Consider the following 13701-nt stretch of genomic DNA (forward strand, 5'->3'; position numbering starts at 1 on the left):
TTATTTTGAACACAACTGAATATTTGTTATTTCATTGTTCTTTAAGAATTTTTTGCTAGTATTTTGAATGTTTTGATACTTTGTATATATATAAGTATGTAATTAAGGCATTTACATTCACAGTATCCTGAATAAAAAATATTTATATACCAGCAGAAAAACAAAGTATTAGTGTTCGAACCTGCCATCTGTGGCAATTATGACAGGAAAAGCAGTTTTAGCAACAGAAATGATGGCTGTCCCAAGCACTTGGTGCACCAGTCTGGCTTAGTTTGATTGTAGTTACCAATGTTGAGATTCAATTTACCACTACTTTTCAATATCTATAAACCTCTGTCACGTGTTTCTGACTTTTGACAGTATTTTAGCTCAGTTTCTTTTCTTCTTTTAAACTATGCAACCCAGCCATAGGGGATGCACAAACCAGTGTGTTTCTCCATGCCAGTCCCAAGCCCGGATAAACAGGGAGAGTTATGTCAGGAAGGGCATCTGGTGTAAAATTTTGCTAAATCAATATGCGGACAACAATACAAATTTCCAAACCGGATCAGTCGAGCCTAGGTTTAACAACGACCGCTACCAGTACTGTTAGCCAACAGGGGGCTGGCGGAAATTGGACTACTGTAGGCTGAAGAAGAAGAAGAAGGAGAAGAAGAGGGGGGAGATGTGTCCAGAACCAGGTGGAGAGGAGGAAGGTAAAGAGAGTGGAACTGAGGGTAGGAACTTTGAAGGTTGGCAGTATGACTGGCAAGGGGAGAGAGTTAACAGATATGATGGCGAGAAGGCAGGTTGATATATTGTGCGAGCAAGAGACCGAATGGAAGGGGAGTAAGGATATGATGGCGAGAAGGAAGGTTGATATATTGTGCGTTCAAGAGACCGAATGGAAGGGGAGTAAGGCCAGATAGATCAGAGGTGGATTCAAATTGTTCTATCATGGTGTGGATAGGAGGAGAAATGGAGTAAGGGTTATTCTGAAGGAACAGTATGTCAAGAGTGTTTTGGAGGTGAAAAGTGTGTCAGACAGAGTAATGATTATGAAGCTGGAAATTGGAGGTGTGGGGATGAATGTTGTTAGTGCATATACCCCACAGGTTGGGTGTGTAATGGATGAGAAAGAAGATTTTTGGAGTGAGTTGGATGAAGTGATGAACAGCGTACCCAAGAGATAGAAAATGGTGACTGGAGTGGATTTCAATGGACTTGTTGGTGAAGGGAACAGAGGAGATGAGGAGGTGATGGGTAGGTATGTTGTCAAGAAGAGGAATGAAGAAGGTCAGAGTATAGTGGATTTTGCCAAACGGATGGAAATGGCTGTGGTGAATATGTATTTTAAGAAGAGGGAGGAACACAGGGTGACGTACAAGAGTGGAGGAAGATGCACACAGGTAGATTGCATCCTATGTGGAAGAGTCAATCTGAAGGAGATTGAAGACTGTAAAGTGGTAGCAGGGAAAAGTGTAGTTAAGCAGCATAGGATGGTGGTCTGTAGGATGACGTTGAAGATCAAGAAGAGGAAGAGAGTGAGGGCAGAGCCAAGGATCAAATGGTGGAAGTTGAAATAGGAAGACTGCAAGGTTCAGTTTAGGGAGAAGGTGAGACAGACAGTGGGTGGTAGTGATGAATTACCAGACAGTTGGGAAACTACAGCAGATATAGTAAGGGTGACAGCAAGAAGGGTGCTTGGCGTGACATCTGGACAGAGGAATGAGGAAAAGGAAACCTGGTGGTGGAATGGGGAAGTACAGGAGAGTAAACAGAGGAGGAGGATGGCAAAGAAGAAGTGGGATAGTCAGAGAGATGCAGAAAGTAGACAAGAGTACAAGGAAATAAGGCGCAAGGTAAAGAGAGAGGTTGCGAAGGCTAAATAAAAGGCATATGATGAGTTGTATGAGAGGAAGAAAAGGACTTGTACCGATTGGCTAAATAGAGGAAGCGAGCTTGAAAAGATGTGCAGCAGGTTAAGGTTATAAAGGATAAAGATGGAAACTTACTCACAAGCGATGAGAGTGTGTTGAACAGATGGAAAGAGTACTTTGAGTGGCTGATGAATGAAGAGAACGAGAGAGAGAGAGAGAGAGAGAAGAGGTTGGAAGATGTGGAGATAGTGAATAAAGAAGTGCAACGGATTAGCAAGGAGGAAGTGAGTACAGCTATGAAGAGGATGAAGAATGGAAAAGCCATTGGTCCAGATGACATACCTGTGGAAGTGTTTAGGAAAGATGGCAGTGGAGTTTTTAACCAGATTGTTTAATGGAATCTTGGAAAGTGAGAGGATGCCTGAGGAGTGGAGAAGAAGTGTACTGGTGCCGATATTTAAGAATAAGGGGGATGTGCAGGACTGTAGTAACTACAGGGGATAAAATTGATGAGCCACAGCATGAAGTTACGAAAGAGATAAGTGGAAGCTAGGTTAAGAAGTGAGGTGATGATTGGTGAGCAGCACTATGGTTTCATGCCAAGAAAGAGCACCACAGATGCGATATTTGCTCTGAGGGTGTTGATGGAGATGTATAGAGAAGGCCAGAAGGAGTTGCATTGCGTCTTTTTGGACCTGGAGAAAGCATGAGTTGTGGTGTTGTGTGAGGAAGTTGGGAGTGGCAGAGAAGTATATAAGAGTTGTGCAGGATATGTATAAGGGAAGCGTGACCATGGTGAGGTCTGCAGTAGGAGTGGAGGTGGGATTACATCAGGAATCGACTCTGAGCCCTTTCTTATTTGCAATGGTGATGGACAGGTAGACAAACGTGATTAAACAGGAGTCCCCGTGGACTATGATGTTTGCTGAGGACATGGTGATCTGTAGCGATAGTAGGGAACAGGTTGAGGAGACCCTAGCGAGGAGAGGAATGAAGGTCAGTAGGAACAAGACAGAATACATGTGTGTAAATGAGAAGGGAGATCAGTAGAATTGTGAGGATGCAAGGAGTAGAGTTGGTGAAGGTGGATGAGTTTAAATGCTTGGGATCAACAGTACAGAGTAATTGGGATTGTGGAAGAGAGGTGAAAAAGAGAGTGCAGGCAGGGTGGAATGGGTGGAGAAGAGTGTCAGGAGTAACTTGTGACAGACAGATATCAGCAAGAGTGAAAGGGAAGGTCTACAGGACGGTAGTGAGACCAGCTATGTTATATGGGTTGGAGACTGTGGCACTGACCAGAAAGCAGGAGACTGAGCTGAAGGTAGAAGAGTTAAAGATGCTAAGATTTGCATTGGGTGTGACAAGGATGGGTAGGATTAGAAATTAGTTCATTAGAGGGTCAGCTCAAGTTGGACGGTTGGGAGACAAAGTCGGAAAGGTGAGATTGCGTTTGTTTGGACATGTGCAGAGGAGAGATGCTGAGTAAATTGGGAGAAGGATGCTAAGGATAGAGCTGCCAGGGAAGAGGAAAAGAGGAAGGCCTAAGAGAATGTTTATGGATGTGGTGAGAGAGGACATGCAGGTGATGGGTGTAACAGAAAAAGATACAGAGGACAGAAAGATAATGAGAGCAGTCGAAAGAAGAAGAAAAAAGGTACTTTTTCTTCAAAGATCCATCACGCTTATACTTTTATGGTGGCCATTTTCTACTACTTTGCAAAAAATTAAAATCTGAGCAAGGGTGATTTTATTTTACAGTATATTTAGTCTATACATTTTAACAGTTCTATTTGTAGATTGGGTTAATTTATCAAATAAATTCCTAGATGCCTCATGTATAGAGCCTAGCATAAATATACACTAAAACATGGTATAAGGACAGAACTAGAAACGTGCGTACACACAAAAATTCAGATGCATAAAACTGTGCATAAACAAAGTTCAACATACTTTCCCCCACCCACTCCTGCCAGAATTACACCTATTTGAATATGTAAATCAATATACTGTAAATAGCCCCTTTAGTTTAGTGTTTTGTTAAAATAAAATGGCAAAAGCACGAGTAAAAAAGAAGAATTTTAGTAAATTCAAAATGGAGGTCCTGCTTAGTGAAGTATAGGCAAGGAAAAATGTACTATTTGGTGACTTAAGCAGTGGTATAAGCAACAAAAGGAAATTGATGGAGTGGCATAGCATGGCGGAGGCACTCAAAAGTTCAAGTTCAGAAAGTCGCACAGTGATAGTAAAACTATAAAGTAAAAGCTATAAACTTAAAACACTGAGTGTTCAGAAATTTTAAGGAACATTGAAAAATTTTCATTATACATTTTTAATTATTCCATCCAGGTTTACACCAGTCCTAGCAGGCATCTAGCGCTAGCCAGGAACAATCCCAGGATGGGGAGCCAGCTCATTGTAGAGTGAATATGAGCACACACATAAATTACTAGCGTCAATTTAGGATCACCAAATCCCTTAACTTGCATACCTCTGGAAGGAAACCGAAGGATGTCGAGGAAACCCACAAGGAAAACTCCAGGCAGGGAACACCCGGGATGTGACCCCCTTACTGTGAAGCACCAGTGCTTCAATGCGCCTCCATGCCCTGTATGTTTAATTATTAACAGTATACATTATTGAATTCAGTCAGTCATTTTCCAACCCGGTATATCCAAACATAGGGTCACGGGGGTCTGAAATGAAGTTGATAATTTATCTATAAAATGTAATATACATGCTTTAGTGCATTTCATCATAGAAATGTTATCAAGCATACATCCTAATATTCTAACAGCACACAGCTCCAAAAGGATTGCTCTTGGAAGTCTAAATTGACTTAGAAGCCAATCACCATCATTGGACTCGGAATCAGTATGATCTGTAAACATGTGCAATCTTCTAATTTTTCCATTTGCAATGTCTTCTAACATTGCTAAAGCAGCCATAGTAATTGGAATAGTTTGACAATTCCATACAACACTGTATTGTTATAGATTGATTACAACTGAGTGCCTTGAATTTATAAACAATTTGCAATTAATTTTGGTGTATTTGATAAAGCTCCCATCATGGATGCAAATCTAAGAAAGAAAGGGAAACCACACAGAAACAGCTGAACTGCTTTGATGCTGGGTGTCATCCATTTACAAAAATGAGCAGAAATGTACATAGACATGGTCTGGTTTGCCATAAAATTGCTCGTAGCTTTACAACAAGTTTACTTTTATTCGTCTCGATGTAAGTGTGGAAGCAGGTTTATGCAACATTTTTGTGTGCCCGTTATACATGAGGTCCCTGATGAGTAAGACTATTTTGCTTGTTTGTGTGCCATTTGTAATATTAACAAGAAATAAAAAAAATCAACCTAATAATTTTGAAAAAGTCCATTTAAATATCAAAATTGATGGCAGAAAATACATGACATTTATTTATGTTTTAAAAATCAGACCTACAGTTTTTAAGACTACTATATTGCTGCACCCCGTGACCCTGTAGTTAGGATATAGCGGGTTGGATAATGGATGGATAGATATATTGCTGCATGCAAAATGAAATGCATTTAGGCAAATAAATAGCTTAGTTTGAGTCATCTTTGCTTGTGGTGTTTTTATAAAGTAAACCCTAATTACTTGTTTTCAGTTTTTACTTATTTACACAAATATCACGAGATACATGTTTTTCAAATAAGCTAATATTTTTGTTTACAGCTGTTGTCTAGTTTTGAACATTTCTTGCTTAAACACTGACTTAACTTGCTTAGGGATGTTATTTTTTTCTCAACACGCACACGTACCGGTCCCGGGACATAACAGCGTTTTGACGACGTCACAGCCATGTGTGCATGCCCATCTGTCATGCATCTCGACACCCTACCCATCAAATGAAACTTCAAAGTCTCGTCTTTCTGATGATATAAACCATTTTGACACACAACAACCACAGCACTGACACTAAAGCCTTTTTTACAGAGAAGTACATACTTTTAAGAGTTGACTTTCCCTACCTTTGAAGACCCTCTGCAAGTCAAACATCAATATTTCTGAGCAGTATTGGTCTTATTCTGTCCGTAAGGCTCCAGCGAATATAATTCAGTAAAACGATTAGGTTCAAAACACACGATATATCCTCAAAGGGACAAAAACTCCAGAAAACGTTTCATAACTTGAGACTAGCTATGTCATTTTTTCATTTCTATTGATCATATCAGACGTAATTTGTTTCTGTCGGCGATAACCATGCTACAGCATGTTACACGGAAGTGTTAGCTTCTGATTGACACCTAAGTTGGCCAATTACGACGGGTCTGGGGTTGACTGGCACCTCGTATAGCCAACAAGTGTCACAGACAGCTGAACGATGACGTACAACTCCAAACCCTGGTAGAATCTACCAGTTTGATTGGACACTGTGAGTGACACTCAAAACTTACAGCCAATGAGCAGCCGAGCATTTTGATATGTAACTTGCCATACTAACTTGTAAACAAACGATCGAGCTGCGAAGGTGGCATTTGTGCCAGTCTGCAGACTTGGTGCGTGGTTGTTTATTGTGATTTCACCAAGTTTTTTCGCATTTTAAATATGGATAAAAGTACAGATAAACGTGAATACACTCTCGATTAAAAGTATTAGAGGCATGTACGCGGCGTGAAAGTAATCATTTGGCCCAGGAGACGTCTAATGGCAGAGAGCGACATGTGACATGCCCTTGTGCTTTCTGCCGGCTAGGGATTACTGCCATCAGTGGCACATGAAAAAACGCTGAGCTGTGTTGTAACAGTTTGTAAAAGAAATGTATATAATTTGTGTGCATTTTATAAAAAAAAAAAGTAAAAAATAAAATATATATATATATTTTGGCCCATAAGACTTGTATTGACTATTTTTATATTGAAATGTGTATTTTTTATTGTTTTTATTATTTTTATAACTAATAGAGTGACACTGTGTGTAGATATAGATTCCTTTAGGTGTAAGCTTTCAGTAGAGCCCTCATTGATATATGTGGGTTGAAGCATTCAAAGGTTATTACACTTTTTCCATACGTTCCAAAATGTGGATAATGGTCCCTCTAAAAAGCCCCTGGGCATGCCCACATAAAAACTGGTGTAAAAATGTCATTTTTACAGGTATTCTTTTCAAATTTGAAATATGAGTAGTCAACAAGTTATTCTGTTGGTACATAGTGTGTTTCTGTCCCCACCTACCTACTGCAGCTTTATTTTCCTTTATTTTCACAAAAAAAACTTAGGCGAGAACAAAAAAATTTGTTTTTTTTGTGAGTTCTAATGTGCATAACTTTTGATCAGTCACACCTACAGTGATTCTGACTACTAAGGGTGAAACTAGAGAATGTTACCTTTACAAAGAGACCAAACATGTGTTTATACTCCAGATAGTTCAATAACAGCAATGATTCTAATTTGGAGAGGTCAAATTACAAGCGATTTAGCAAAAATGACCCCGCTTGATAAGGGGTTAAGCTTTATCATTTTTCTTTAGATTAAAGGAAATGTGTCTTATTTTAGAAAATCTTACCAATTCCATTTTCTCACGCACTGTCAGTTAATTTTGCTACTTTAATTCAATTTTCTTGCAAAACAGGAATATTGTATCTTAATTTTCAAAGGGCATTTTATGCAGTGCATAAAACAAAGCCTGGGGTGGAAAGTAAGACTGCCGGTTCTTTTAATTTTGTTTAGAAAAGTCAAACTTATTTGGACTTTTTTGACATCACCACTTTATTTGTAATGTTTTTCTTTTGTATGCTGCTTTCTGATTTTTTTTACTTGAACTATTATTAATTTTCTTTGTTGTGTGCTGTTAGTTGCTTTGATATGCTGGCACATCAGGGAGTGAAGTTGGTCAATCCAGGAGCAACAATAAGGGTCACTGCTGATTTCTGGGCCTCGTAGTTCCCAAGTTTTTTTGCTTCGTATAGATAGATAGATAGATCTTTATTGTCATTGTCACTTTTACAAAGGAACAACGAAATTGAAGGTGCAGTCAGCTCAGTGTGAGGCATAACAGTTAAAAAGACAAGAAGAGAGAAAATAATAATAGACCAAATTGTAATAAAAGTACAAAAATATAATTGAGGTACAACATTCACATTGCTTATTTTCTCAATAAATGTCTATTGAAGTCATACAAAATTACAAAGTTCTCCCAGTTCCTCACTAATTTACCTTTTTGATTTCTTTTTCCCATCTGTGCCTTTTCTTGAGTAAATATCTTAGCATTTGTCAGAGTATTAAAGTGATTTATGTATTGATTAAAATATGAAACGGGCAAATTAAATAAAACTAGTCAATAGTGTATTCAAGCAACAAGATAACACAAGATCAGTAAAAATGAAGTTCTTTTTTAATTTTTGCAATTCAATATGTTGTAGATCTGAACATGTGGTCCATGTGGTTCTTGGAAAAATGTTCTAAGCAGGACAAACATTTCATAATAAGGGTTTTGTCCAATTTATTTACAGCTGAATGAATCAGTTATTGTACACCACATTTTTTTGCTTTTTGTCAGTTGTTTAACTTTTTGTATTCCAGACTTCATATTGCTTATTTCCTGCAGTGAAACAGATTTTTATTTTGTATCAACCCCCATGTCATGGAATGCAGCTCAGAGTTTCTGTAGAAGTAACAACTCGGATCTGGTAACTATTACAAATCAAGAGATGAATCAGCAGCTGTCAAACATTGCAAGAAATTATTATTATTATTATTATTCTTTCTGGATTGGGCTCTATCATGAAAAAGACATCTGGCAGTGGTCTAATGGAGAAATCCCAAATTATTACAACTGGAAAAGGAACTTATTTTGTGGTTATGCTAAGATGGATGGCTCCTGGATGGATTCATACTGTGATGTTTTGAAGCCTTTCATGTGCTACAAAGGTACAGAATACGTAACTTTTTACTTTGTAAAATTGATAAAATTGTAATATTTAATACTATTATAAATGTATAAACATTTGTTTCTAATTAAAATGTTTTATTTTTGAATAAATCCTTATTCAGGTTTTTAATATCTTTCAATATTACAAATATATTGCAAATATTGCATTAACATCTTAACAGTTCCACCAATCAAACAAAAGTAAATTTGATTTATTTAATATTGTCTTAATTATTAAATATAACGTGAAAAGCACCTACTGCGATTGTCATGTCTATCTGACTCTGAAACAGTTTGGCTTTCTGTTGACTAATTTTGTTGAAATCTGTCATTTATTCTTCAAGGAAATTTGTCAAGATACTTCAGTTTTCATAGAAAATTGCTCAGATACAGCACACTGTTCACAGATTTGAAATTTCAAAATCTCTTATTGAAAAGCATTGGCAAATATGCAAACTTGTCTATCTTAAAACATAGAAACTTTCTGTGCAACTTCATTTATGGATTAATTTACTGTTTCAGTTTTTTTCTGAAAGAGCTAGCTTCAACTGCATTTTGAGAAATGGAATTACAGTATGCAAGACTAGAGTAAATAAATATCTCCAGAGCATTTTACATTATACTTAAAACAACCTCATGACTGCATTATGTGCATCTTAATGATTCATTATTTCTCTGACACTATAACATATCAGGAAATCTCCAGACCTAGGGCCTCATGTGTAAATGGTGCGTATGCACAAAAATGTTGTGTACGCCTGCTTCCACGCTTACATTGCGATGTAAAAAAACTAAACTTGGCATAAAGCCACACACATTGTCACAGAAGCCTCCAACCTTGCATACGCACTTTCTGCTTGGTTTTGCAAACTGGTGTTACCCAGCATCAAAGCAGTGATTAGTTTCTGTGTGGTCTCCCTTTTTTTGGACTCACATCATTGAAGCAGTATTTATCAAATCCACCAAAATTAATTGCATATTGTTTACAAATTTAATTAATTTGATTGTAATCATAATGTAACAATATAATGGTGCATGGAGCAAACAAACTATTCCAAATACCATAGCAGCTTTAGTACTGTTACTTTTAGTGCACCACTCAGAGTATTTTAACCTGTTGTATGTGTGTGTGATATTATAGCTGTAACAGCAGCTCATTGGAAAGCTCTACAGCAGTTTGTGTTGAGAGTGCAGAGGTTGGGTACAGCTTCTAGCCCTGAAGGACATTTATAGCACACACTGCCTCAAGAAATCCACCAGCATCTTCATGGATTCCACTCAGCCATGCCACAGTCTATTTGAACTTCCTCAGCCTGGCAAAAGCTTCATAGCCTTTCCTGCATGAACCTTGTGGTTCTGAAACAGTTTCATCCCAAGAGCTATAAATGCACTCAATCAGTCGATCAAGTGCTCCCGGTAGAACTGTTTGTACTTAGAATTAAAATTACCTCATTGTAAACTTGTACTACAACTATAACATTGCACATCCTGAGCCTCTTTATGAACCATTGGCACTATCTGCACTGTATGTACATTTATATTGTACTTATGCTTTCATATTGTATATTTTTCATTATTTTTATTAGATTATTATTATTATTATTTTATCATTTAATAGGAAAATAAGTTCATGGAGGATTTGCATATTGGATCTCATTGTACCATACAATGACAATAAAAGAATTGAGTTCTCAATAGAAGAGAGTGTATTTACAGTTGATGGTGACTGGCTTTTAAGTCGATTTAGATTTCAAAGAGCTATCCTCTTGGAGCTGTGTACTGTTAGAATATTAGGATGTATACTTTTATGATGAAATCCATTAAAGTATGCATATTACATTTTACAGATAAACCATTAACTTCATTTAAATAATGTATAGTGTTAATGTATCCAGAGGTTGTTCCTGCCTCCCACTTGATGCTTGCTGGGACTTGCGCGATCCTGGATGGATCGAATAATTAAGCATGTATAATGAAGATTTTTCAATATTCCATAAGCTTACAGCTGGTTTAAGTTATTACAGAATTCATTGTGTGGCGATTGACAATATCCCTGGATGGGGCTCTAGCTTATCACTACCACTGCGCCACCGTGCCCCCACATGTTTAATACATGCTTTAATGCGTTTCATCATGAAAAAGATATCAAGTTTACATCTTAGTATTCTAAAATGTTCAGAGAACTGTAATATCATGAATGTAATGTATTCTGTGTGGTGATCAGTGCCTGCATGCCCCTGTTGTGAAAGAGAAAGTGTGTTTACAGAGTTCATAGTGATTCACACACATAGAACACGAAGCATTTAACATGCTACTTTAGTTGGATTTGGATCCAACTAAATTAATTTGGATTTGTGAAACTCTAATAAATTGAACATAGATTTTTAGATGAAATTTACAATATTCTACTTTAATGATAAAATAAAATATGAAATTTAAGTGGAAATTTTGAGATTAAAGTTGACATTTCAACCTTTTTTTTCTTCACTGTGTCCCTACCTGTATATTTTCTCTGTGCCCTAATACACTTCCATATGACACTCAGACAGTGGGCTACAACTCTCATTTTCATGTCAATTTTGACATCTGACCACTTCTTTTTGTTCACTCACAGTGCGACTTTCTGAACTCGTCATATCATCGAGTTCCTTGTATTGCTCATACCACTGCCTAAGGCACCAAAAAGTATGTTTTTCCAAGCCTCCACTTCACTGATTAGGACCTGCACTTCGCTTTAGGTGAAATTCTTCTTTTTTATACGTGCTTTTGCCATTTTCTTTTAACAAAACACACAACTGAAAGGACTATTTATTTTGTGCGTCTGAATTTTTTTGTGCATATCCATATTTCCAGTTTTGTCCGCACGCCTGTTTTAATGTGAAACATCAAAAAAGGCAGCCAACAATTTTATCTTAACTCTCTATCCTTTCACACTCTATAAGGTACTTCTTTCAAAAAATGTTATGTTTAAGAAATTTGAAATACAGTTTTTAGTCACAGACCCACAACAACTAACAAATTAAATTAAATTGGAACCTACTGACTAAGACAACTATTGAGTAACCACAACCCTATTTTGACCATGTTTTTAACTACAATGACAATGTAAAGAACTGTTAAAAAGCATATATTTAATTTAGGCTACTAGTGCATGTAATTGTATTCTGTTATAGTTGTTATTTCTGAGTATGACATATTCAAAAATACTTATTTAATAATCAAAAATGTGCTAAGTGACTGTTTGAAGAAGTAACTGTGAGTATGCTTATGTTTGTCATTGACACGCAACTCCATGCAGTCAAATAGCCAAGAAAAAAATTAACCAGATACGAAAAGAAAAAGACATCAGTCAGTTGAAATGGTAGAGAATTGTAACAAAACCACCCAAAATCAGAACAAATCATCATTTTCTCCAAGAAAACACAAAAACTGGGAAACAGTATCACCAATGGGTCAGAAGCACTGGTATTGTATGCAGACACCTTTCTTAGGTACATAGTGATAAGTAAAATGTGAATGTTTTGTTTCACATACAGTTTTGAGTAACTAACTCTAAAATTGCATAGCTCAATAAAGGTATTTTTGGGGGTTGGAAAACAAGGAATATTTTGTAATAAATTATTGTTCACACTTCCATGTTAATTTATGTTCTTTTCCATAGTTGCATAACGCAAATAATTCAAACACACCAGTAAAACCAGTTTTGTTTATGCCTTTCGTTCACATTCCTGCAGAGAAGTACAGAGTATGTTTTAAAATGTGACATGCTTTTATCTACTCATCATCACATTGTTTTTCCTCTACAGGAAAACTCACTACATGAAAAGTCTCTTCCCCAATTCTCTACTGTTACATAGTAACTGACCTTTCCTATTTCTTGATTTCTACAGTTGAAGGTATCAATATTCCAAGCACTTTGAGGGAACAAGTTTAATTTCTGTCTCTTTAGGACAGCAGTTGCCAAGATTGTCATCAAAATTGGCAAAGTCTGTATTGCAGTACCAGAATAATCACAACCATGTCTTACAGTTTAACAAAATATCATCTACATGTAATAAGAAACAAGTCTGATTATTTTTCTTTTCCACATGAAATTACAGTCATTTGTATACTAAATAACAGACAGGTGCATTTATAATTAATGCAGGAAAATGCTTACAGACACAAACTAAACACCTTTCCTCATGTCACAAATGGCACAAATCTTGCTAAAAGCAAAATGCCATTTATTTTGCAAATGTAATTTTCGTGAATCGTTTCACTCCTCACTAGTGCTTAGATTGAGTTATTGCAACTACTTCCTTTAACAGTAATCCTGGAGACTGGATCTGCCCTACTTGCCGGTCATACAATATGAACCCAAGAACATGGGTTCAAGCATGTGATTCTCAAATGAATCCCCCACACTAGCTTGGAACTGACTTTTGAAATGCAGAGGCCAACTATATAATGGTTTTATGTGGATTTCTCCCTGGGGTATTTTGATCACTTTATTTACTTATTCTTTACTTTTTACTAAAATGTTCTATTTTATTCTAATTTCTTTTGTTTCATTGTTGTTAACTTTCTGTATGAAGTTTATTTTGGGAGTTAACAAAAAACAGAAGGTACATAATTTAAGTATGTTAAGTGTCTGTTTATGTTTGATCGCCTTGGGGTTAGATGCCTAATTTGATTACAGGCCCCAGGTTCATTACTTAACATTACTTCAACACTGGAAAACTAATGTCACTTATGTTTCTACAGCTATTGTCTCGGTGCAATGACACAAATGTTATATTCTAGTCCTGTTACCTTCTTATCATTGGTTAGGTTTTGTGGACCCTGGCCATTCTGTTTTTGGCTTTCAGAATTTTGGAAAGTCTGCCATTATTATTCAGGGTTTTGTTACTTGGTTTTTGATTTTTGTAAGTTAAGTTGTTCCTGAATCTTTCTATTCA

General features: G+C 36.7%; 1 protein-coding gene across 1 annotated transcript in view; it reads left to right on the top strand.

Annotated features, from left to right (window-relative positions):
* The window catches only part of LOC120538558 (secretory phospholipase A2 receptor-like), a 48453-nt gene that overhangs the window by 22677 nt on the left and 12075 nt on the right, over positions 1–13701 (top strand). Inside the window, exon 3 of the mRNA XM_039767953.1 lies at positions 8413–8760. Coding sequence (XP_039623887.1) covers positions 8413–8760 — 348 coding nt within the window. The remainder of the gene's footprint in view (positions 1–8412; positions 8761–13701) is intronic.

Source organism: Polypterus senegalus, chromosome 11 (assembly GCF_016835505.1).
Source record: "Polypterus senegalus isolate Bchr_013 chromosome 11, ASM1683550v1, whole genome shotgun sequence".
Classification (NCBI taxonomy): Eukaryota; Metazoa; Chordata; class Cladistia; order Polypteriformes; family Polypteridae; genus Polypterus; species Polypterus senegalus.